General features: G+C 37.3%; 1 protein-coding gene across 1 annotated transcript; it reads left to right on the top strand.

Moving 5' to 3' along the window:
* Positions 1–5,369: 5,369 nt before the first annotated feature.
* LOC110057136 (glutamate receptor 4-like) lies at positions 5,370–18,672 on the top strand. Its single transcript, XM_020763715.2, has 15 exons — positions 5,370–5,457; positions 5,878–6,009; positions 6,549–6,788; positions 7,124–7,326; positions 9,512–9,559; positions 10,098–10,211; positions 10,528–10,659; positions 11,752–11,856; positions 12,185–12,304; positions 12,747–12,941; positions 13,606–13,966; positions 14,623–14,985; positions 16,016–16,186; positions 17,709–17,826; positions 18,185–18,672. The coding sequence occupies exons 1-15, from the start codon at positions 5,370–5,372 to the stop codon at positions 18,234–18,236; spliced, it is 2,442 nt and encodes an 813-aa protein (XP_020619374.2). The 3' UTR covers positions 18,237–18,672.
* Positions 18,673–26,670: the final 7,998 nt, after the last annotated feature.

The raw sequence follows: 26,670 nt of genomic DNA, 5'->3' as shown, positions 1-26,670 counted from the left end.
GTTAAAATAATTGTCACATGGTTGCCATGTAAAAGCCTGTTATATGCCAGCTCTCTGTTAAGAAGTGGATGTGATTGGCCTGTGGACAGACACAGTTTCTGAAATTGATTATTTTAGCTCTAACTCAGCAAATGTCTTGTATTAGGCAATAGTTGTTAAAAAAACTCGAAAAAGCTGTGGAAATGCTCGCCTGTTGGTTCGTGTTCCCACAGCATTTCTCGTTCTCCCAAACTTCCACTCGTGTTTCTATTTTAATGTAGATATCTTAGTCTTCTCAGTTTTGTATTTTGCATTAGTCTGCGTCCCGTTATTAGTATGAGTTTCCTCCAGGCTACATGGTTTGACACTTAAATAAAGTTTTATTATTATATCATTATTAATTGTTTTAGCATAAATCTATTAATCGTTCAAAACTCTATCTAAATCCTCCTCACAGATACTTCGAAAAAACAAAGACTCGACCGTCATTTCGTGATAGAACGCCAGTAGATTTATACTAAAACTCGATAGAAACACAGTGAACATGTTCTCTATTTCTTTTAAAAAATTCCGCGACGAAAAAAAGAAAACAATCTGTTTACTTTGATCATCAAAATGTAAATTTTCTTTGCTCGCGCCATTATAACGTCAACAGCTCGTGCTAGTTCTATGTTTCTATCGAGTTTTAGTATAAATCTACCAGCGTTCTATCACAGATGTCGTTCTCTGATTGGCTACGCTACTCACTATCTATTCTGTGATAGATAGTGAGTAGCGTAGCAGTGTGCCCTTGTTAACAAACTGGCGGCCGTTTCTGTGCCTTTTCGAAGTATCTGGTAAAGGATTAAGACAAAGTTTTGATCGACTAGTAGGTTTACACCAAAACGATTAAATTATTCACTCTCGATTTTTATGCATGATAGTTGACTCGGGCTGCGCCCTTATCAACTATCACGCGATAGAAATCTCGAGCTAATAATCTAATTATTAAATAGAAACACGATTTTGAACCAATAAGCGCGTGTATTTTTTGGGGTCTTTTTTCTAATAGACTACAAGTATATATCTTCACTGAGGATGACTACGTTATGTTCAGTGACCTGGAATTATGAATTAATGCTTTACGATAGCATAGTCCATTTTTGCGTTTATGGTAAACTCTCTTTACGTTTATGGTCAAATAGGGTCATTAAATTTATAGCTGGGTTTTATACAATTTATGTTTGGTCACTTTTTTCTGGTTAAACCGACTTTTTAGATTTCTGGCATGTATTACATTTATAGCAGTTTGAGGGTGAATAATTGCAAGCATCTGTAGATTGTAGATATATTCCAATAAAGGGGTTAATACGAGAATTTCATTTGATTTGATATTTGCATTTGGTTATTGTTTGTATGTGGAATGCAACAAGTACAAAAGCGATTTCACCGACAATTTCTCATGAGATGGACTTCGTTTAGTGGTGTTTTTTGTTTACCTAGCGATGTGAACTCTATCTGTAAATAATTTTTTTTTTAGGTCTTTGTGATTAACTTCAACCCTTATTTATTCTCGTCATTTGTTCATATATTTCAATAATTTTAAAACTGTCTTTGACTATTACGTAACTATGCATGCAATCCGCGCAAAGTTATTGGTTGAGTGTTTTCATTTGTTTTGTTTTTTTTTTCGCTTGTTTCGTTGCACATATCTCAGCGTTTTGCTACATATTTTAGCATGTAAATTTTACTCCTGGGGTCAAACTTGAAATTGGTCGTTGAACGGATAATAGCGTCGTCTACTTTCAGCCCTATTTTATAATAACATCAGTTTCAAAGAACTTATTGAACTACACAAAATAGTCTAAAGTAAAGCGATAAACTCGGAGGATTTAAGATATATCCACGAAACATTAAATTAATAAACAATCACCACATAACAAGCTGCACCTAGTCCTGAATACAATGAAACAATGCAGTAGCCGAGACTTTGGGTAATTAGTTCGTTTTCATGCCAAGCGTCAAACATTCTTTAATTCAAATCAAAGAGAGCTCTAAGATATGTTACGTAAACATCAGTAAATAAGTTGTGGTCAGCACACCCAGTCCGAATACTGCTATGAGTTATTCAGTTTATTTATAAAATATGCGGCAATACAATGAAATGCAAATTTAACCTTCGCACACAAAGCATGTATATGTTTACAACGGTTATCAAATATTTTCTTACTCTTATCAATGTCAGATGTTTAGTTTTCACTGAGTGTTCACAATATTCAGATTCGATCGGCAATATTTGTCAATTAATGTTGGCGAGTTCACCTTTACAAATATTTATACCTTTACTTTGTATATGTGTCCTTTACATCATTAGGAATTCAAATATAAGACGAATAGGAAATTTCCCTCTATAAAGACTGTTTGAAAACAGCACAAAATTGATAACCATTTCGTCGAAGGTAATTTGTGAAATGCGTAAGATTCCAATATGATGAACGTTAGAGTATGTTCTCACACTGACTTGAAAGCTGTAGATGTGACGTAATTTACATCACCAACCCATACACTCACCTTTCAGTTCATTTGTAAAAAAGAGTCCTGCCTCAAGTCTGATCGTATAGGAGAAGCTACAAGGTTGTAGTATGGGCTATCATAGGGTACTCTAGGTAATATAACTTTACCCGTTGTCAACTCTTAGTTCTCATGGAATATGTTAGTTATTTTTTGAAAAACAATACCCCATGCTGCTGTTTAACCACTGCATTAATTCAATAGTAAAGACTTTACGAGAGTCACAGACCTCAAAGGGGAGTTTGCAAATCATTTTTCTCAATGTAGATTATATGACAATACGCTTGTACCCTAGTTGATAACGAAATTTGACTGCCATTAAACTAAGTTCACACACCAATGTCTGGTCGATGGGAGGTTTACAACCTTTAGCATGTAAATTTGAGGATCTCCTTCTATGTAACTTGGTAAAAATACCATTTGGTACTATAAACAAAACTGTCTGGAATATTTCAATATTGAAAATTAAATAAATTTCCCGCGTTTTCGCACAAAATTTTCTAGCGCCTAGGGTACTCCAACGAGAACACAGGAGACGATTCCACAGGAGACAATCTGAAATGATATCGATAGTGAGAACACAAAAATGTCCTAAATCAGTCACCATTACATTGCAAAAAGACTTTCAGAATATATTTTGTATGTTATCGTAAGTGACTTGCCAGGGCTTCGCCGTATTCTTATGGATATAACAACATCTTACTGAAAAAATCTAAAACTCTGCTAAAAAGTAATGCGCTATTACAAAAAATACTTGTTTTTCATTAGCTAATTCAAGTGAAATTATAGTCGTATCTGTTAAATCACATCCTAAACTACAACCTACCTATAATATATTATGTTATTGAAAAATATGCGTATTGAAGGTAGATCGACCGGTACCTCCAATACTACAATGCATTTCCTTTAGAATTGGCCAAGTGATTAAGTATCAGTAGGTGGTTTTCTTTTCTCAAACGACCCACATGCAACTTATCTTATGGTAACGAGGTCCTGGCAGCTGTCAGCTGCACTGTAAAATATTACTTGCACGAAAGGTGTTTAAACTACACACTCACGGAATATCCTTCATATTTCACGCCGTTCTCAGGCTTGTAAGTGTGAGTAAAATTTAATTAACTGTAATTTGATATGTACTTAGGTTTACTTTCTGGGATCTGTGCAGAAAATCTGTTGATGTTATTTTTAAACTCGTTACTGGAACTCTTTGTTAGATTAATCTTCATATTCCCTATCTACGATACTAAGAGACAACCTAATTCTAAAAAGCACCCGTGAACTCCGTAATTGCCAATGACGATTACTGAGAGCACAAAGGCATGCTTGGAAAACCTTACTGACTAAGGCTAGGTGTCCTTTCAACATCTACACGTTCCGTGGTTGGAAAGAGCTACTTTTACACAAAGGCCCAGCTTCTAAAAATAAACAAATAAAATATGCCAATTCCTAAAGAGTGAATAAGTTATCAAAATTATAAAGAAAAAAACTGCCTCTAGAATAGCTAAGCTAAAGAACCTTGATGAATTCATTACTTTATTAGTGATTTAATTGTATAAGCGCGCCTTTTTTGGAACAGAGTCCGGGCAAAATTGAAATACAGGAAATTCAAGGACACCCAACTGCCATTATTTCCTAGATATTATTAGATTTTCGCTCCTGCACAGTTTCGAAGAAAAAAATATTGTTAAATATTAACCTTTTGAAAGGCTTGCTTACCACTTTTATTCTCTTAACTGTTGTAGGCTGTCGTTGAATGTTAATAATGGATAGTCAACATAAAATAAGGGAAGCTGCAAAATTGTGAAAACTCCCCATTTCCATTCTCCTTTTGCATGCGGGTCATTTCAGGTTTAACACGACTGTGAATACAATCAGTCAAACCTGGTGGAGACGAAATGGAATCCAGAGATATCTCACGTGATAAGTTGTGAAAGGAAAGCCTTTTTACTGCTATTTCCACCGATATTAGGGAGGTTAATAATATTTTATTAATCAATTTTAGCATGACTCAAAGAACACTGAACTGTAGTTGGTCGCTATACTGGCCATCAAGCATAATCACTTTGAAAACCAAGAGTAATTAAATTTCGTTTCTTTAGACAAACAATGATTCAAGGAACTTTTCTTTCTTTTCCTATTATTTCTTATGCCAAATCATTCTAATTCCATCCCTTTCGTGCTTATATTAGCCCTGAAATATTTATAGCCTATAAAACAACGCCACCGTGTACTATTTACCTAAATTTGAAACAACAGGTCCTAACCTGGCTAAACCATTGTGCTAATTGTAATGTAAGTGTGCGGGAACAGGTGGCAAGTATAGATTTAAGGGGTGCCACTTGGTGTACTTGGAAATGGGGAAATTTTACTAACATACAAAATCAAATCAACACGGTCCAGGGTCTAAACTCTCCCTTTAGTACTTTATTAAACCGCGCGGAAGTAAAGTACTATGATGCAGAACAATTCAAAGAACGTCCTCACAGCATCGTTTGGCATACATAGCTCAACAACGTCCCAACAATGATGGATAAATGTTTCGGCAAATGCTCATTTTCACAAAACGTCCATGAAGCGTCTTGTAGTATGGTAGGCCGTAAGTTAAAACAAATAATGGGGATTATTAAACGGTTGTGTTCTTAAACGCTTATTTTTTGCAACGTTTTCTTATTCAGTTACTACCTGCGTGCCTGCGGAACGACCGACCTTCTTAGTCTTTCTGTCTGTAAAACAACTACAACAACAACTATCTGTCTGACAGTCTTCCTACATCTCAGTCTGTCTGCCTGATCGACCATTCATTTATTTCATTGTCTGTTCAATTTCTTTTAGAAGATAACATGGTACGAAGACCCGTGTGTACCGCGTTGATAACTATTATCTCACTCGTGCACAAGGTTTTCTCAAATAACGGGATATTTACTTGCGGTAGGTAACTGATTGATGTATTGGTTTCATGTTTCTATTTCCTTTATTATAATGATATTGTGCGATGATGTGTGACTGACTTGCCTTGTTTCAAAAGCAGAGCAGGAATGGCACAATGGTAAGAGCGCTCGCCTACCCCTGCCTGGGTTTGATTCTAGCCCAGTGTTGTCAAATGTGGGTTGAGTTTGTTGTTGGTTCATGCCTTACTCCGAGGGTTTTTCTCCGGGTTCTCAGGTTTTCCTTCATCCACAAAAACCAACACTCCAAATTCCAACTCGACCAGGATAGAGGGCCCACATGAAAACCAGCTATGGCTGATGTGGCTTCCTTTCTAAATATTGTAATTTATTCATTTCTTTCATGCATTTATTTATTTATTTATTTACTTATTTATTTGTTTATTTATTTTACTTCATACAGGTGTTGTTAATGAATACCCAGCAGAGTTTGATGCCATCAATTTCTTGGTCAATAATACACACAGTTTGAACAGTGTTTCAATAGTTTTGAAAAACTTCAACGTGTCAGACAAGAGAAACTTATATAAACAAGGTAACATATCTCATAATGCACAGACGTTTGTCTGCTTTCCACACATTAAAACGTTACGTTAATATCAACAACATCAGATAACGCCTCGGTGGGTTATTTGCTATCAAGAGATTTTTGTAATCGTAGTTAGTGTAGCGTCATACATGCACATTACAAAAGCAGAAAAGCAGGCATGGTATGGCTGCAGTTGTTATTCATTAATGGTTTAAACTTTGATACGGTTACCACGACAATTTAATATATTCTTTTAAGGTGTCTCCAAAAATTATCTTTCTTGCCATGTGCAATCGGCGTTTTAATTAGTTAATCTTTAAAACTTTTTGCCATTTTATATTTTAGGGAATGTACGGAGCCCAAATTGTCATATATAGTTCTTTTTCTGCCCCAAAATTCTTGTAATACCTTAAGAAAACGGCAAGTAAATGATAGCTGTTAATAGGTCAATTAGGAAATGTCGCTAATTTGCTGCATATTTTGCAACACAATGTTTTGCTATGCTGTAAGGAATATTTTTAGCTTTGCTCTAATCTGCATTTCAGCTTCATTGCTTCTTGATGAAAACGTCGTTGTTCTTATTGAGGGGAGCAACAAGAGGACGTGCGCATGCGCGCTCTCTGAAGTGACCGGCATTCCTCTTCTCCGTCTCCATGGAGACAGCAGGCCCTCTGACCAATGCGGTAGAGCGATTCAGATGTCAGCGGGATACAAAGACTACGCCCATGCTACACTTGCCATACTGAACACATTTCACTGGGAAAGCGTAGCACTTGTATATGATGGTAAACGTACTCAGCTTATATATTTTTTTTTCATTTAGTAATTTTCCCTTTAGTTCTTTTTAAACAACAGCTATGTAACATGTACGTAACATACACCTCTTCATCTTCATTGCTATTTGTGAGCGATACCAGGGAGGATTAAGACAGACCAGAATTTACAGGTCAGGTTTTACAGGTCGAGATTGACAATTGTTTTCACGGCTCTATTATTTTAATACCTTTAAAGAAGCAATTTCTTTAGTGTGGAATTTCTGAATGCTGATTGTGGTTTGCAGGCATGAACGCCAAAATTGACTAAGACATTTTCAAAACATTTTGAATAACATTTCTTTTAGAGTCTCGTTTGTACGAAGCTGGTTATTTTCACGCCATAACACAGAGATCAAGTCTGACGGTGAATTTGGTGCAGCTTTCTGAACAAGGCAATGAAAGTCCGACTTCTTCAATATTGAGAGCAATGGAAGAAATTGAAAACTTTGAGGCCGAAGTAATTTTACTTTACACAGGCACGGAAACTATTCACTTAATGCTACAAAAGGTACATCTAATGGCATTATCATGTTCTTCGTAATTTTGTGTCAGTGATTCCTTAATATATTTGTAATACACTTGTTCCTGTTGGTTTTCTGTTTGGTATTAGAGTACTAGGTATCTTATCCACGTGCCTATTCATTGAAAAATATTGTCGAGTAAAGAACATAAACTAATATATAGATTGGGGAGGAAACATAAAATACTGATCATTTACTCCAAACACTAACCCTTAAAGAAACTCACAAATGATTATTTCAATTAAGCAGAACTGATGAACATCACCATAAACACAATACGCAAATCACTACGTGCGAGTGCAAAATAGCAAATCCTGCTCGCCGTTAAAGCATAAATTCTCAACGAAAGATGACCAAATGAAAGAAATGTTTAAGAAACTTCGTGAAGATTGCTTATATACCACTTTAAAGTGGTACTATGACGAAAATCGCATCTTTCCTATCGCATTTATTTTAAAACATAAACAAGTAGCCTGTGTGAGAAGAAAAATGCTGTTTACTATATTCAAATATCTCTTTTCGTTCCAGAGATATTCAAGTTTATAATATATGCAACTTAGCCCAGTGATGACGTCATACACTCAACCAAATTTTGATCAAATATGATAAAAAAAGATATCTCAGCCAATTTGCATCAGAAATGTTTGATTCTTTGCAGTAAGATTCTACTAAATGTGCTCCACAATATGAGCTTAACAGTTTGGTTACCATGGCAACATACTGGGTTCCAGACCTCCCCAATGTTAAAGGCATTTCTGGCCACCTTTGGCATTCCATTTTGATATTTGCTAATGGTGCCTCATATGCTTGATCCAGCAAGCATATAAATATGTTGGCTCAAGTTTGTGGCCTCATTTAATGTTTTGCGAGCTGAAAATCACTAACATATTGAAATCAAGTGGGTGGGGACTGGAAAAGAGTGAGTTGCCATGGCAACAGAATTTTATATAACCGTAGGTGTGTTTCCTGTAGAACTATTAGCCTACCAAGTTTCAATGGTCTGCGCTGCAAATTACCCAAGATATCTCTATTTATATACTTGATATAAAATTGGGTTGAGTGTATGACATCATCAGTCATCTCATTTGCATATTTTACACATTTTTCAAACTTAAATATCTCCGGAACTGATGCAGATATTTGCAAACGGCAAACGGTAAACGGCGTTTTTATTCTTTCATGGAATTCTATGTGATACACCTAAAAAATCGAGGGGGGAAAATTTGATCATAGTACCACTTTAAAATAACGCCAAGAAATGCATTCAGAAGCACAAAAACGTCCACAATTTTTGACACTTGCATTCAGCGCGTTCCAATTGATTATTTGAACTTTGCGCAATTTCCTCTTAGATGCCCTTTAAACACTTTTTGGTGTTTTTTCTTTCCATGTTAAGACCAAAAGAAGTAATTGATAGTGTTTTGAACGAAAACAAGAACTTGAAAGCTTGTAAATTTCCATTTGTCGCGTAGCACGTACGCACGGACTGACGGATGTGGCGGATGTGACGGATGTGACGGATGTGGCGCCTTCGGGGCTCAGGATCTCCGCTAGTCAAATTATGATCGAATAGTTTTCTGGGAAGCAAGAAAGCTTATTATTACTGAACACGGCAAAAGTTATGATCTCAAAACTAAGAAATACCGAGCGACCGCTTTTGAGAACTGTACAGCCGCATGATTATCGAAACCAAGTAAGGAGTAATTTTCGAATGTTAATAGATCAGAATAAAATTGGGCCAAACAAGTTTTGACTGTAAGCTGTCGACAAATTTCCGACAAGAACTTTTTCACGTATGACAGCTTTTAAAGTGAAAAGCAACTCATAGGTGATTATTCGGTTATTCCCCTTCAAGTTGTCACCTCTTCAGGTTTAAAATTCCCTTAAAATCTTTTCTTGCAAACCAAGGCATTATGGTTCTCTGTCAGATGTTTTCCAATAGCAGATGAACTATGCTATTCGATGCGTTGATCTAAATGATGCTAGTGTAGCCGATATATGCTCTTAGTTACCTTTATATGATACCTTTTTAAATGTAGCAGTCTGGACAATTTGCTCCTGGTTTCAAACGTCATCGCTTCAGATGTCGATACATTATTGATTATATCTGCCATAGTGCTTTTAAAAGTTGTCTATGCGAGGGAAAGTAATCATATTGTTACGTTTTTGCAGAAACAGTGTCAACATAGGACTGGCTACAAATGGATAATTCAGGGAAAGGTTAGAACATCAGTTGACTAAAATTACGATTTTGCATAAGGAGAATGATAATTAATTGCTATTGATTTTTTTTCTTATTTTATTTTACACTAGATTAAAGTAAAACAACTTCATCCTCAGAGTATTAGAATGGCTCAATTAACCTTATTGCTCTTCAGACGGTGCTTTTCTTTCCTACGACCGAATAGTGACATGTCAAACCAAATTGTTACGAGACACGCCTTACATGAGGGTCTAAGGTTTGCCGGGGCTGCTTCTACTTCCACGAAAAGTTCTAAACTGTTAAAGTCAGCGCGGGGACATTCCCCTGTTAATGTGATAGTCATAAAAACGGAAAGCCGGACCTTATTAGCTGTACGCCTAAAACATAGCCAATCATTGGTATTCTAACATCCTAAAAAGTCTCAAAAGTCTAAGTTGTAAGCAAGTTATAAGTAGTTATAGAGTGAATGTGTACATCAACATGAAAATCAGTTCAATTTGATCTCAAATGTTTTATTTATAACAATCTTTTTTAATTCATCTTTTTCTACTTCAGGTACCATTTAACTTGAGCTGCAACTGGAACAACATTGTTTTAGCTTTCAAGCTTCCAGACATCCACAGCTCGGTTCCTGTTGCAATCCAAAATAAATCTAACGATAGCAGCAAAGTACGTTTATTACATCTGTTGAAGTGGTTGTAAAGTTAGTAAACTTGACTGTACAGTTAGTAAACTTCAGACAGTGACTAAAATTTAGCACGTATATTCTGCGTTAGGTTGACGAGATAAGTGGTTGAGGGGCGCATTAGGAGAGGACCATTAAAGGGCATGAGAGCAGTGGGAAAAGACGTCGGTTCCTTCCAGGGGAACAATCTCAATAAAATAAAGGCAGTTTTATATCTTGAGGTCTTTTCTGATTCTGTATACGAGGGTATGAAACAAAAGTTGCACTGAACTAAATTAATGCACACTATTACATCCTTAGGAGCTCATTTCAATTGTGTACGACGCATTGCAAGTTATCAATCACGCTATGAAGATGGAACCATGTTCATCAATGAATGGGTCTGCTATTACTTCGAAAGATACGAATGCAATGTTTACCTGCATGAGGAAGGTAAGTAGGCTGTTTGAAGGCATGGATTTGATACTGCTAAACCTTTACCATATTTGTACCCTAAGCAGACACTGAAATCAGTTTTAATAAGCAAAACTAGCTCAGATACTTATGTCTTATTAATGAGAACAATTCTGAAAGAACAATTTGAGGAATCACTGCAGAAAGCTTTCGTAAAATCTCAGTGTAGTTAATTAAGACAATTACAACTGTACTTTACTTTAACTGTACTTTAATTTAGTACTGAGCCACCAGTACTAAATGTTGACCGGCGCCTTGAGATAAAGCCGTCTTCTTCTTCTTCTTCTCTTTTTCTTAAAGTAAAGTAATACTTTATTTAAACAGGGTAGCCCGTTCAGCTCAAAGGCTGGTATCCATAGGGGCCCTGTATAAATAACATCAGGTTAAAAAAACAAATTTATGTACACAAATTAAAACTTTATAACTATACGTTAAAAAATAAAACTACGTTAAAAATCTAATTACAATACTAAAATACTAAAAGAAGCCACTAAGAACTATTACGATAATGAAAACCCTTTTGCACAGCGGCAGAAACTCTGTATGTCTTCGGCTTTCGTTATGTCGGTGGACAGCTCATTAACAATTTTCGCTCCGCTAAAATGAAACGTGTTTTTCCCAAAATTTGATTTCACCCTCTTCTGCTTCTGCTTCTGCTTCTGCTTCTGCTTCTGCTTCTGCTTCTGCTTCTGCTTCTGCTTCTACTTCTGCTTCTGCTTCTGCTTCTGCTTCTGCTTCTGCTTCTGCTTCTTCTTCTTCATCTTCATCTCCTTCTTCATCTTCATCTTCTTCTTCTTCATCTTCATCTCCTTCTTCTTCTTCTTCTTCCTCTTCTTCCTCTTCATCACCTTCTTCTTCATCTTTTTCTCCTTCTTCTTCTTCTTCTTCTGCTGCTGCTTATCTAATTACGTGCAGCAAGTTCTTCATGCTTATTTATTGAGTGACACGCACAAATCGGCATACAGCATACTGTTCTAAGGATTTCAGCTCGCTAACTTTCTTTTTTAGTTTCCTACGTTGTGGGTTTTTTTTTTTTTTTTTTGTCTAACGATCGTTTCCTTGCTAAAATAGGTTAATCTAGATAGCCCAACAGGCCCTATTCACTTCAACAAGCATGGAAAGCGAAAAGGAATTGAACTGGAGATTTTGAACCTTCGAAACAACTCCCTCGTAAAGGTATACGACAATGTACAGACAAGTCGTTTGTTTGAGGTTTAACTAATTTACTTTTGACGGATATTGTAGATTACTTCCCATTAAAGGTTAATTAAAGCTTTGCTGTGAACCCTGAAAGCACATTTTTTGGTTTGAACTAAAAGGTGATTGATGTTTGATTTTGGTAACTTTGGTTTAACTGGGTCTGGGTAGTTTCTTCTGTAGAGCTGTAGCAGTATATGTAGACAATACGTAATTATTTGATGTTAAACTCTGCTATCTCAAATTCATGCTTTAAGATCTTTTAATTAGGTTTATTCATTCCTCTGCTATTTACATCGTATTTTAGGTAGGTACATGGAATTCAACTAAAGGTGCCGTACTGTTTGAAAGTGTCTTACGCAACATGGACAATCCACTTTCCAAAGGAAGTCTCGAAGGAAGAAAGCTTAGGGCTGTTGTCGCAATGGTAAGATCTATAGTAGCATTTTGTTTTGTTATTGTTGTTTTACTTGATAAAACCTTCCACTAGTGTTCTAAAGGTTTGGTGAAAGCTCTATCTTGTTATTGTTTAAAGTCAATTGACTCAAAATAACAATTAGATCATGAACTCGAGATTCCTGTTGAGTCACACAACTGTAGTTGACGAGGGCGCAGCCCGAGTCCACTATCACGCATAGAAATTGTGAGAGAATAAGCTAATTGTTTTAGTATACTGCTATAGTCCTTCAAATCTTTATCTAAGTCCTCTTCAAGAACACTTCGAAAACGCAAAGAAGCAGCCGAAATTTTGTCAAAAATCGCACACTGCCAGGCTACTCACCGTCTACAGCAGAATACACAGAGAGTAGATGCTTGATGCTAACAATAATTAACAATCGATGTCTTCTTTATACAACACTTTCAAACAGGACGCACCATTCGTGATGGAGAAAAGGCACAAAGACGGCAGCATTACATATACCGGATATTGTATCCGTCTGCTGAATGAGCTAGCAAGAAATCTCAAGTTTACATATGAGATCTACCCCTCCCCGGACGGGTTGTACGGTGCTGAAACTGAAAACGGAACCTGGAATGGACTGATTGGCGAGTTAATGAACAAGGTAACTTGAACATTTACCGTTCTTCCTGCACTATACTCCACACAACAGCTTTTTGTGGTAAAAGTTGAACTATTCAGACAGAAAATTTCCCATTAATATTAGGTTTTGAGAAGTGTCAAAATACAAACGCTTCCTAATGCTTCTTTGTTCATCCGTGCCAGCTGTGAACCCACTGTTGTTTTTCATACAATGAAGGGGAAAATAACGAAATGAAAAATAAGGACAACTCGATCCCAATAACTGGAAAAATCCCTTACTCTATATTCGCGTAGATGGCACGACTAGCCATCTAGTAGCCGCATATTATCAAATTAGGATTCAATGGACTGCTAATCTTGCAAATCTTGGGGGCGGATCGGACTGTATGGGAGGAGACAATACTCTTAGTCGGTTACCATGGTAGCAATTTGAGGGAGCGTCAGAAGTTCGAAATTCATCGGATCTGTTAATGTTTGGGTTAAGGATGTAAATGGTCCTGAACTTATCCTGTCGAATTAATTTTTGTGATATAGCACAGTTAAAACAGCAAGTTCATGTAACACCATTTTGGTTTTCTGTAAGAAAGAAAACTTCAATCTACAATTCTAAAGACTGATCATAAGTTAATGAGAAAACTATTTGTTAGTCATGTGATAAAAATACATGTTTTGTCTCTTTTGTAAAGCGTGCCGACATCGCAGTTGCTGCGATTACAGTAACAGAACGTCGCGAGAAAGTGGTGGACTTTACTGTGCCGTACATGTACTACACAAGAGAGATACTTATCAAGAAAACAACTTCCGCTGGGACGGTTAATTTATTCCAGTTTATGCTTCCGTTTCACCACTATGTTTGGATCTGCACACTAGGCAGTCTGGTGATCATTGCCATAGCTGTGTTTGTAATAAACTATTACAGTCCTTATGGATACAAAGATGAAAATGGCAAAGGGACATCGGAAGAGTTTAGCTTTTTCAACAGTGTCTGGTTCTCATTGGCTTGTATGTTGCAACAGGGAGGTGATAACACACCAAGAAGTTTGTCAGGTAGAGGCAAATGGATTTCATTTGTTTTAACACTTTATTTTATTCACGCCTTATTGAGAAAGCAGGGTGACCGGGGCGAACCGTTGCTTGCTGAACAAGGGGGCTGAGGGGCAGAAATTCTATTCTTCGAACCTCACTAATTTACAGAGTCCAGTATGGAACCGCCATATTGGTGTACCTCCATGGTCCAACAATACCTCAACTTTTTTTGCTTTTTTTAGTATAGCGGCCGGAAAAAGGCGTAAATAAATGGTAATAACTTTCATTATCTGGGCCACTGGTTATCTGCACTTCACATACAAAAGGTTACATAGACACTTTTCTCGCTACTTTAATTTCTCAAATGGATTAAATATCACGGTATATTTTTTTGGATCGAGAAACCTGATCATAACTTGAGTTGAAAATATATAAACATAAATAGCTTTGGCACCCCTTCTGCCTGATGAGGGTTCAAACTTTGGTAACTCTTTAGTCTTGGGCTTTATAACTGTATGATTTCATGCTAGGACGATGTATTTTGCTCGCATTATCGTTGTTGTTGTTATTGGTTTTTCTATATAAGATCCGTCATACCAGATAAACGCTAACTTTTATTAACGAAAAATGTAGCATAGCTCGTCTGATTTTCTTCTCCTTTGTCCGGGTTTCTTTAGGTCGTATTCTCGCTGGATGCTACTGGTTCTGTACACTTATCTGGGTGTCAACTTACACTGCGAACCTGGCCGCTTTTTTCACCGTAACAAACACTGATCTTCCCATCAACAATCTTGAAGATATTGTGAAGTCCTCTTATCACGTAGCAGTCGTGGACTCGTCAAGCACGTACGAGGCACTCAAGACAAGTCAATACGAGCCACATGAAAAGATATGGAATAGAATCACAGAGGAAAACACCACAATTCAAGACACACCTGCAGGTATTCAACTGGTGCGAGATAGAGACGAGTTTGCTTTCATTGGAGACGGGCCAATTCTCAAACTTGCCGCCATTAAGCCACCTTGCGACCTAACAACAGGTAAAATTCACACACATTCACTCACAAAACTACCATGAGTATCACAACTTGTGCGACTCTATTAAACAATTAGATTATTCGCTCTCGATTTCTATCGCGTGATAGTTTACTAGGGCCCAGCCCGAGTCAACTATCACGCATAGAAATCGAGAGCGACTAATCTAATTGTTTTAGTATAAATCTACTAGCCGTTCAAAACGTTATCTCAATCCTCTTCACAGACACTTCGAAAACGCCAAGAAGCGGCCGTCATTTTGTTAATAAGGACACACTGCTACGCTACTCACTATCTATCACAGAATAGATAGTGAGTAGCGTAGCCAATCAGAGAACGTCCTTCGTGATAGAACTCTAGTGGATTTATACTAATGTGTATTAGTATAAATCTACCAACGTTCTATCACGAACGCCGTTCTCTTATTGCATTGGCTACGCTACTCACTATTTATTCTGTGATAGATAGTGAGTAGCGTAGTAGTGTGTCCTTATTAACAAAATGACGGCCGCTTCTTGGCGTTAACAACAACAACAACAACATCTTCTTTATTACCCTTTTTCGAAATGTCTATGAAGAGGATTTACATAACGTTTCGAACGACTAGTAGATTTATACTAAAACAATTAGATTATTCGTTAAATCTCGAGCTCATAATCTAATTGCTTAATATATCAGTGCTCGATTTTCCAGACCAACTGTTGAATATTTAACTTTTGTCATTATTAATATCGTGTTTCTTTGGTAGGCCTTGCGAGCAACGCACGAAACGATTAAAAATATTCCAAGATATTGTATCGTTATTTTGCTGAATCTAGTCGTGAAAACTCCTGCGCGCTTTTCAATGACATGGTGCTATATCTGATGGGTGGTCCTTTTAAAAGCATTTTTGAATACACGTATTATTTGTGCATACGTGAAAATAAAACGAAAAGACGATTCAGGTGCTAGCGCCAAAGATTCTACAAGTGCTGCAACTCACATGTAGATGTTGTGTGATTAAGCGACTTTTTTTGATTTTGTAACATTTCTCAGTTCCAGGTTTAAGTACGGCCCTTGCGTATTCGTTTGCTTTACAAGCAAACGACACAGCCCTTAAGGACTTCACATTGGCCATTCTACGCCTCAGTGAGAATGATTTCCTTGATCAGCTGAAAAGAGAATGGTGGGAATTAACAAATGAGTGTCCTCAAGAACAAGGAACAAGTGAGAAAACGTTTCTATAACTGCAGTTATTTATATTCGTGTTTTCTTATCATCGGGCAATAAATTTGCCTGTTGAGTGATTTACTTCTTAATAATACAAGAACAAAACTCTTTGCCCTACATGAGGGAGGAAAGAACTAGATTAATCAAAACAAAACCACAGATGTGTTGAGAACTTAAATATGATTTCATCGTCAGAGTGAGTTTTGTAAATCTTTTAAGTTTTGAAGCATTTTTCGTCTCCAAATCCCAAGAAAGTAACTCGAAACTATTAAAAGATCTGCATAATTTCAGCTCCGTAAATTCACATTTGATACACTCCATCTTATGACTGTTCGTTTAGCAACATTGTCATCGTCATCATCATTGTTATCATCATCATCATCACCATGCTCAATGGCGTATCATAAATGCTGCCTAAAATATTATTATTATCGTCCTCACGTAATGTTTGCTTAGAGTCCTTAGGGCCGAGACCAAACCATGGTCCTGGGGCACTAGGGGATAGCCAGTTTTTAGCTTGATAGCACCCTCCTCAAAATGTGTGCTGTACCTAGCAAGGTTATCTTTTGTAGTTCACTGATGCTTAATTGGCCGGGAATTCTTCCAAGATAAGTTTCTAGTCCCTTTTTGATAGCTCCAAGTGCTCCAATGATAACTGGTATCGTTTCCGTTCTCATGCCCCACATTCGGCTTGTTTCGATTTCCAAGTCCTTATATTTGGATAGTTTTTCACTGACTTTCACGGATTATTATTATTATTATTATTATTATTATTATTATTATTATCATCATCCTCACGTAATGTTTGCTTAGAGTCCTTAGGGCCGAGACCAGACCATGGTCCTGGGGCACTAGGGGATAGCCAGTTTTTAGCTTGATAGCACCCTCCTCAGAATGTGTGCTGTACCTAACAAGGTCATCTTTTGTAGTTCACTGATGCTTATTTGGTCGGGAATTCTTCCAAGATAAGTTTCTAGTCCCTTTTTGATAGCTCCAAGTGCTCCAATGATAACTGGTATTGTTTCCGTTCTCATGCCCCACATTCGGCTTGTTTATTATTATTATTGATATTAAATTATTATTATTATTAGTAGTAGTAGTAGTAGTAGTAGTAGTAGTAGTATTGTTATTATAGAGAGAGCCAACGAATTATTTTGTTTATTATTATTATTGTAAAGTTTTAGAGTAATTTTCCATTGTTTTTTTTTATTATTATTGTTATTAATATTATTAATATTATTATTATTGCTATTAGTATTACTATTGTCTGCTTAGATGGAAAGTGGTGTATTAAAATCACTTGATGATGTTGCAACACATAAGTGAAGTAACTCTTTGCTACTTGTTTTTATCAAATTGATAAGCTGAGAAGCACCACTCTTTGGCATGGCCGAGTAATACATTAAACAAAAAAACCGGACATTTTGCCGAGAGAGCCAACGAATTCGTCTATTTAGATATTTTGATAGACAGGTTCCTCTCAAAATGCTGAGAAGTAAACTTTATTTCTCCTTTTCAGCCTTGTCCCGAAAGCGTATCGATGTGAGAGTAATGCTGGGAGTGTATGTTGTGATGGGTGTTGGAATAATTCTTGCATTCATGACACTGATCGCAGAGATCTTGTGGATCAACAAAAGGTTTGAGCTGCTGGATTAGATTTTTACTTCAAAGTTTGGTAATATTCTTTCCTTGGGGATCAATGATATTTAAATAAGCTATTATTTTTAAATTCCTTGAACTAACCTTGTTACCATCGTGACAAAGATGCACATAGGCACATCAAGGCTCTTCACCATCCTGTTTTGTTTTCAGGTTTTTCTTGTTTACTGAGATCATATACCCTCCTTTCCCAATAAAACAACGTAATGTAATAACGTGGAGTTGTCTTATAGTAACATCAAATACTATTTTCTGACAAATAAAAAATGTATAAAAATATCAGGGAAGTTGATCTTGCAAATATTCCTCCTCATACAATTTTATTTGCATCGATAGGCCAAAGAGTGCAACGGTGCAAGTGCAGCCAAGGATCGAACTCTCCGATTGATCGGTTATAACAAGTCAATAACTGGTATATGACCTATCTGAGGGATACATGTATGTGCACTATTCTGGAGACATACCGTATCACACTCCTCCCTCTGAAAGATCGATATTTCAGCATTTCTCATGTTAAATCACAGGTCAACAACCGATGGTCAGCACTCTACCAAGCATAGACATAAGGAAATAAGGGAATCCATTCCATTTTGGCTCTGAGTAATGACTTTTTCAGTCAGTGAGACTTCTCGCTGTATACTGTTTGAATGGTCAGTTGGTGGGATATTTTTTTCCTTATTTTTTTTTTTTGAGAAAAAAAGATTTTGTGCAATTCGATATTTATTCAAGTCAATATTTAATCGCTTAATATATTTTAACACCATTGAAGGGTATACGAAATAAAAAGGAAATAAAACTCGTAATATTCTTAATATTGAACTAAACCAGGTGGCCATGCTTTTTCTAACCAAATTTAAGGAACGCCAGAAAGCTTGTCGCCAGTTTTTCAGTTTTACCGTTCATTTGTTTGCAAAACTCAGTCAAAGTTAGAGGTAGGCTCAGCCACTGTAACCATAACAAACATTTCAAGCGTTCTAAAGAATTAATAATGGGAATCATGATGATGTGATACTCACGGGAAGATTGGGAACTAAAACACCTGTTGTAAACACAAAATGGCCGTGGCATTTATCAATCCTTCCTTGGATCCCAGGATCACCGTTTACTGTTCATACATGTATGTGTGTCGAGAGTTGTCCAAAAGAGTGCTTCTACAAACCTTTCAAGAGGACTCTACATGATTAAACCGGCTTCGAGGAAAACAATGGTCAGCAATACAAAGAACATCGAAGTATGTTACGGTCACGCTCGACACAGATGAGGAAAGTATAAATGTACAAACCTACCGCTACCTAGGTTTCAAGGATCACTACAAAGGACCAAAACTTTAATCTTGAAGTCAGGTAAGAGATTTACGTGAATTTATCGGAGCACTTTACGAAGGCGACTATGTTAGTTACTCACTGGAAAATTTTCAAAATTTCCTGAAGTTTAAGCGGTCGTTAGTTTTGAAAACCTAGTAGGCAGACAAATTTTATTATTGCTTTAAATTAAGGGCCATTTATACTTTCTATTCATGTAGTTCAGCAGTTTCAAACAGGTGCCACATTTTTAAAACGTGCCTTCAAAGTAGAGCTATTTTCGTGTTCGGTTCAAACTCGATTTAACGGGCAGAAAATCTTCTTTTAACCGTTGAAGGAACAACATTGAATTATAATTGCAACATGGCTAAACAAACCGCTATGATATATCTATAGTTGTAAGAAAGAATTGGGGCTTTTGAGCGAATATTAATTTTTTTAGAGCGCCGGCAATATGTGCTATTTTTCCAGTTTCGGCAGGCATGCAACTTGTGTCGAGCGGACCGAACTTCAATCAATCCTAGAAAAGTTCAATTAGAATTTTTAATCAAATCAAACTCAATTTAGCGATTGATTAGGGAAGGGCTTCGAAATCCCAGCTTATGAGAAAAATCGAATTTTCGAAGTAAAATCAGTGGTCGGTTTTTACAGAGACAGCCTCTTAAGTCACTTGTAACATAAAAGCAGGAGTAGAATTGTGAAAACTCCATCTAAACTGTATACAAATATATGATGTGATTTCAAATCAAATGAAAACCTGTAACAAAAACCAAAGGTCTGGAAAAATGGCGGTTAAATCTTGAAACCAAGCACATCATAAACATTTGAATCTGAAATTCAATTTCCTGTACTCGCAGTCGCATTTTGGCAGGAGTCCATTAAAATCTACACAGAACTAATTATTAAAAGTGCTTGTTAGAAATAACTGAAAGGCTTAAGTTATCTCATTAGTTCATAATAAATTTCGCACTAGAGTATTTATTTTTAACATGACGCGTAGGGCATGTACTAAAACCCGAAACAACGAAATGAAACCACCGAAACGAAACGACCGAAACGAGTAAAATAATAAGTAAATAAATGAAAAAGTTAAAAAAAAAAAAGAAAAAAACCAGCCTTGATCTCTGGCACGTTACTATGGTAGCCTGATCTCGTACCCAGATCCACATGTGTGACATCGTTACATCTCAAACCTGAAAGATGGATGATCGCAAGGGTGTCGACGACGATCACGAAGACATCGAGAAAAAGGTGAGTATTTTTCACATTTTGAATGGCATTCTAGCTAAAACAAGAAACGTAATTTCAAAGAAAGGTTTCCTGGTCGTATCGTGGATTCTTAGGCGGTGGCGAATCGACAACGCCGAGCCCAGGATGTACGGAAACGCAATCTCAAGAGTATCCGTGAAGAGCTGAGCGCCTAATAAGAAATTACTTTGAGAACTGCAGGAGTCACGAAGGCCTGACGTTAATATGATTAAAGCATGTCAAGTCGCCCTCGTTTTTCTTTAGAGATATATATTAAAAAGTCCTGGTTCGCACGAAGAATGCTGCAAAGTCATCCTCGAAAAGGCCGTTCGATTCGCCACCGTCTAAGAATCCACGATACGACCAGAAAACCTTTCTTTGAAATTAGATTTCTTGTTTTAGCTAGAATACCATTCAGAATGTGAAAATACCCACCTTTTTCTCGATGTCTTCCTGCTCGACACGCTTGCGCTCATCCACCTTTCAGGTTTGTAATATCACGATGTCACACATGTGGGTAAAGAGCAGGATCTGGGTACGAGATCCGGCTGCCATAGTAAAGTGCTAGAGATCAAGGCTTCTTTTAAACTTTTTTATTTATTTACTTACTATTTTACTCGTTTCGGTCGTTTCGCTTGTTTCGGTGGTTTCGTTTCGGTGGTTTCGGTGGTTTCGGTGGTTTCGGTGGTTTCGTTTCGTTGTTTCGTGTTTAAGTACATGCCGACGCCTAGAGCATCCTGAGGAAACCATGGCGCTTTAACTTTTAAAAAAAGTCTGCATACGAGCCAAATGGCCCACCTGGCCGGAGTTTATCCCGGTTTCTGTAGCATGAAGCGACTAGCAGTATTTCTACTCCCCCCTGGACGGGATGCTAGTCCATCGCAGGGTTAACCCCCATTTATACACCTTAGTAGAGAGGCGCTTTGCGAGTAAAGTGTCTTGCCCAACAACACAACACATGCCCGTACAATGACCCGGGCCAGGGTCCGAACGCAGACCGCTCAATCCGGAGACGAGCACACTAACATCGAGGCCACTGCGCCTCCCGCGACTTTAATAACGCTAATATTAATGAGCTACACTGACGGTTGTTTGATCATCAGTTTTAAATTAGCTTGAACTTTTAATATTTTGTCTCGGTTTATTCTGTTGTTCGCTTTTCAATAGAAAAGATGATTTAAAAACACTTGAGATTTTGTTTTTATCACATTTCCAAACATTTTCAAATTTTGCGAAATGCCCTGTTGTCTTTATTTGGAAATGTGATGCATGTTTATAAAGTACGTTTTTAGCACATTTTTCCAAGAGTATAAGGACAATTTTTTAGCCTGGAGAAAGTTGTTTAACAGGTCTAGTAAATGCTAAGAGTGTGGTGGATAAACTACCCAATAGATCAATTTTGATGTGATTCGTCGATCATTACAAATCGATCGTTGATCCAGCTTTTGGTTAAAGGTCCAATTCTTAATTAAAATCAGTCTCAAGTTGTATGTTTGTGGACCAATGTGAAAGCACGATCTTTGAAGGTTTTTAACCCTATTTAGACAGAGAAAGGGGGCAAAATTACCCGTGCTGACTTCAACAGTGTACAGCCGGCTTTTCATGTAAGTTAAAGCGGCCAAACTTTCCATGGTCAGACAAGACTCCTCTCCTCCTTGCGCGAAACACAGAAAGGAACAATTCCAAGCGCCATTTTAAGATTCCATTATGAATAAGGCCTTTGCAACCAAAAGTCACATGGTACAAAATTAACTTAACTTTTCTTTGATTTGGATGTCCCAATGTGTGGTTTGCTCTCCGTGAACAAGGCAGATTTTGTATCGGGTAAACAGGAGATTACCGCTAAATAGGGATTTAGCATGAGGCTTAGTAGAAACATCAATTTATTTTTAATAATTACAAACATGCTTTAAGGAAACACGGAATCACGTGAAGACAGTCATAAACATGTGTTTCAAAGTTTTTATCAGTGGTCACTTTCAATTCGGATTCTTATCTGTCATAGCCATTTCCGAAACAAATCTAAACTAAGTGTATTAAATTTTGAGTGGCGGCTTAACAGGGGTAAGGACAATAGAAAACCTTCATCGGGACGACCAAAAGGTGGCCGCGGCCGCTTAATAGAGGTAGCCGGTTAATAGGGTTTCATTCTAAGTAATTTGCCGACCACAATTTGGAGACTGTGATAACTGGCCGCTTATAGAGGTTCGATTGCAAGCCATATATTCAAGCCCTGACTAACATTTATACCTAAACGTACCTTTTTGTTATCGTATGTCTTTTTACTGTGTTTTTACTGTACTATCCATGGCGAGACCAAACGAGTTTTGGCTTCCGCAAATAATTGATCTGCGTGCCACTGATTAGCAGTCACGATACTGATTTTGCTCAACCTCGTCCAATAATTGTTAATTAATTTTCTTGTTGGTTCTACTTGCCGAAAGTGTTTGACAGAACTGAATGTATGAAGGGCGGATGAAAAGTCTATTACCTGAAAGCAGGCCGACGCAGGTATTTAAGCAACTTAGGCAGTTAATTGCGAAAAGAAAGCTTAGAGAAATTCAGACTTAAATGTCATTCAAAGCCAATGCTGAACTTACAATCTAACTGCGCGCTCCCAGTTTGTAGAAGCAGAATTAAGGCTTTATTCGATACCGTCCGACGGATGCTGAACATTGGATTAAGTAAATAATCAAATATTCCTTTGCTTATGGGCGATGGTTTAAATGACTTGAAAGTTGACGTTATTTAAACTTTTTCGGTCAAACTCACCTTTCAATTCTGTAGCCTTCTGTACTTTCCTTTTTCGTCTTTTGTATCCTATAAATCACCTAAAATAGACATCATATTGTAGACGACTTTGCAGTAAAATTCAAACAGCTAAAAAAACATACGGTATAAGTATATCAAAACAGCGCAATTATGTACCACCACTGATCAGCAAAAACTGCTATCTGATTTTGGTATACTTTTCCTTTCTAATATGGCCGATGGCAGAATAATGTTCTTACCATGAGGTCGTTCTTTTTTAATACGAAACTGTGCACATTTTATTACCTGAAAGCTGCAGTTATCCTGTGATGGGTGACCGGCGATCAGTCAGTGTTACAAGGGCAGAAGATAGCTTGCAGCAGAGCAGATGTCGTCTTGAATAAACTATCAAGTTGGCAGTTTTAATATCAACGTGGCCACTTAATGTCTTTATCCGATGCAATTGTTGACTTATTATAAGACTACAAATTGCTGGCTCTTACGAACAAGGCAATTCGAGGAAATTGGAAGGTTGGGTACACATTCAATGTAAATTAACAATTATTGTACGATGTTCATCAAAATTTGTGTAAGCAGTTGTTTACAAGTCAGGAGGTGGGCAAGAAAATGGAAGAAAAAAAATGCATCGGTTGATAACAAGATTTGTTTGTGGACTCCACAAATTGACAAGTAATAATATCAGTGATTTCCAGAGATCACCAGCAATCGATCTTAAACGTTTATTTTACTCAATGACAAATATTGATAATTGAAGAGTATTAAAAATTTTTGTTAACTGGCAAATTTTTCTCACGCCGTGGAATGATATATTTAAAACTGATTATTGCCGAATTATGTTAGATTTCCGTTTATTGAAGTCTAAATTAAAGAACACAATTTAAATTAGACGGTTTATTAATCAATTATTCGGGAAAAATAAAACAGGAGCGATCCGATGTTTCATTGCTTGAATATCAGTTCATTTACGAAATCGGGAGAATACATCAAAGGCTGTATTGTTTGTCACAATCGCTTTATTAATAATTGTTTGCGTTAAAAATAGTCATTTCTTTCACCGCCTCTCCCTTACACTGTAAGTTCTCTTTTTCCAAAAGTAGAGCTATCAGTTTTTTTAGCGACATGTATATCATAGTAGACTGCTTCGAGAAAGCTAAACGTCCTCGCCTGGTTTTATAAAATGTAGGTATTCTATGGAAATTCATTGTTTCTTTGCTTGTTTATTTGTATGTTTGGTTAGTTGGTTTGAGGTCCAAGATTTTATTCTCACTCATTTTTTGCATCTCGAATTGGTTCTAATAGGTTAAGTCAATTCCCTAGAAACAAATTTCAATTCTTACCATACAATTTAATTGCGGCTCTCGTAACAAGGTGAGAAGATTTCCAATGTTTTCCAATGTAGCTGTGTGAAATTAATTATGAACTTCTCTGAACAGGCAGCCCAACAATGCTACTCACTCACTCATGCCCCTTACGTCTAGGTGGCATGTAGGGCAGTAACATGCTCCCTCCACATCTGTCGGTCCCTTGCCATAAGCTTGATGCCTCCCCATGCTAACTCTCATTTAAATGCTTATTCACCAACTTTTCAAAGATTTTCTTTTTTGTGGTAAACTGATGCTGTTTACACGTGGCGCATTATTGCTGTTTTGGTTGAGATTTTAAAATGCTATGTCAAAAAGTGGACACAAAAATAGTTATTAAACAATGTGTGCTTGATTACATAACTTATTCGACACAAAGATTCTAATATGAGCTATTTATGAATAAACACGCAATACATTACCGCCCATATTTGTTATTTATGTGGTCATTGGCGTGGGCACAAAGCGATGCTTCCTTTCGTTCTGGTCTCACTTTTCTCTCCTATATCGCGTGCAACCCACCGTGTGACTCCCAGTAGCTATAGCACATGACGAAAATGAAAAAATGCAAAGTTTGAACTGCGGGGAGAAATAAAGAATGTAGATAATCCTCGCACTTTGATGTTATGAGTAATTGGAAATTACGTAAACCTGTACGACATTCCAAGCTGTGGCTTCCGTGATACCGGTCCAATGCTCTACCAACTGAGCTATCAAGCCACACAAAAACACTTTAGCAGTTTTCCTCACTAATTGGGAACGCCCATTGTGTGACTTGATTGCTTGATCATGTGAGCGTTGCAGCGGTATCGCGCCTCATGTCATGAGTTCCGATCCCGTTTCTACCCTGTTATTCATTCCAGTTGTTCAAATTGCGAAATTAACCGAAGCATAGAATGTAAAATATATGAAGATTTTGATCTGAAGGAGGGTTAATTTTCTCCGTTTTAAGCCGTTAATACTAAACAACTTATCACGGTAACGGACGGCAATTCCGATATGTTTTGGTATTGTTAAACAACTAATAATATCCTCGGTCACTTTTTGGAAAAAAAAATCGGCACACGCTTTCAGGTAATCTGCAATATGAAGCCAGATATTGCTTATAAACAGACTTAGTTATGGAATTAGAGAAAGGAAGTCTCAAGCTTGCACTACATTCAAAGTCTAGCCTGTACGAGATCTCGGGTTTGGGTCGAGGAGATGACGGACATCTCTCGCTAGCTCAAATCAGAATCATTGGATGGGTATTTGCTATAGCTCAGAATTGGTCCAAATTTTTAACTGTAAACCGAGAAATGACGCGCTTTCAACTGATCGTTGAGATGAGATGTGCAACATTTACTGATATCTAAAAACCGTCCGGAATCCTAACGGATACCTGAGGAACCGTGCCAAAAAACTAACTGATAACTGATCATCTAACAAAACAATCAAACTCAGTCCCCGGATCTGGCTCCGGCAACAAGCTCTCCGTCATAGTCCATTATCTAAGGCAGAGCTCAGATAATATCCTGCTGTTTGTTATCCAAACCAACAACAGTCCGTCGATAGCCCGTTAGAAGGCTTAGTTGCAACTGGCACGTTAGAGGAAATAAACTTCTTCTAGGGGAAGTATAAATCCTGTTAAAAAACGAGAATTCGCGCATGAAGCTTTGTCGAGCCCAATAAAGCAAACATTTCTAATATGTTAGTTTCACTTTCGGAAATTACCCTCAAAATGACGGCTTTTTGTCTACCAATATTGCATTGTATATTGAAGGGTTAAATAGAATCTAACGGCTAATTTCTAATTATTCGAATAACAATACCTTGGATCCTTTCAGTATATGTTATTTATTGTTTGTGGGGTGATTGTGGAATACCTAGCCTCAAAGAGTCAATGAGTCTGTTAGGGTACGAACATTTATAGCGGAGCTCCGGCGGCGAGAAGGGCCACCAAGCGGAGCCCCATTCTCATATAGGAAAGAAAAGGAAACCCAGGTTTACAGCTCATCGAGGTCGCGCGTTTTTTGAAAGTTGACCGCTGACCAAGTGCTGGTTTTCGTTTGGAGCGCGGGCTCATCTCCCGTTAACTTGTTGAAAACAGGACAGGATTGTTCGGAAGCCGGTTAACGCTAGCCCAGGATTAAAACTTAAC

Source organism: Orbicella faveolata, unplaced genomic scaffold (genome assembly GCF_042242905.1).
Source record: "Orbicella faveolata isolate gen_17 unplaced genomic scaffold, um_ofav_v1 contig_34, whole genome shotgun sequence".
Lineage (NCBI taxonomy): Eukaryota > Metazoa > Cnidaria > Anthozoa > Scleractinia > Merulinidae > Orbicella > Orbicella faveolata.
Note: the sequence above shows the minus strand (reverse complement) of the source record. Positions and strands in the feature narration are given on the sequence as shown.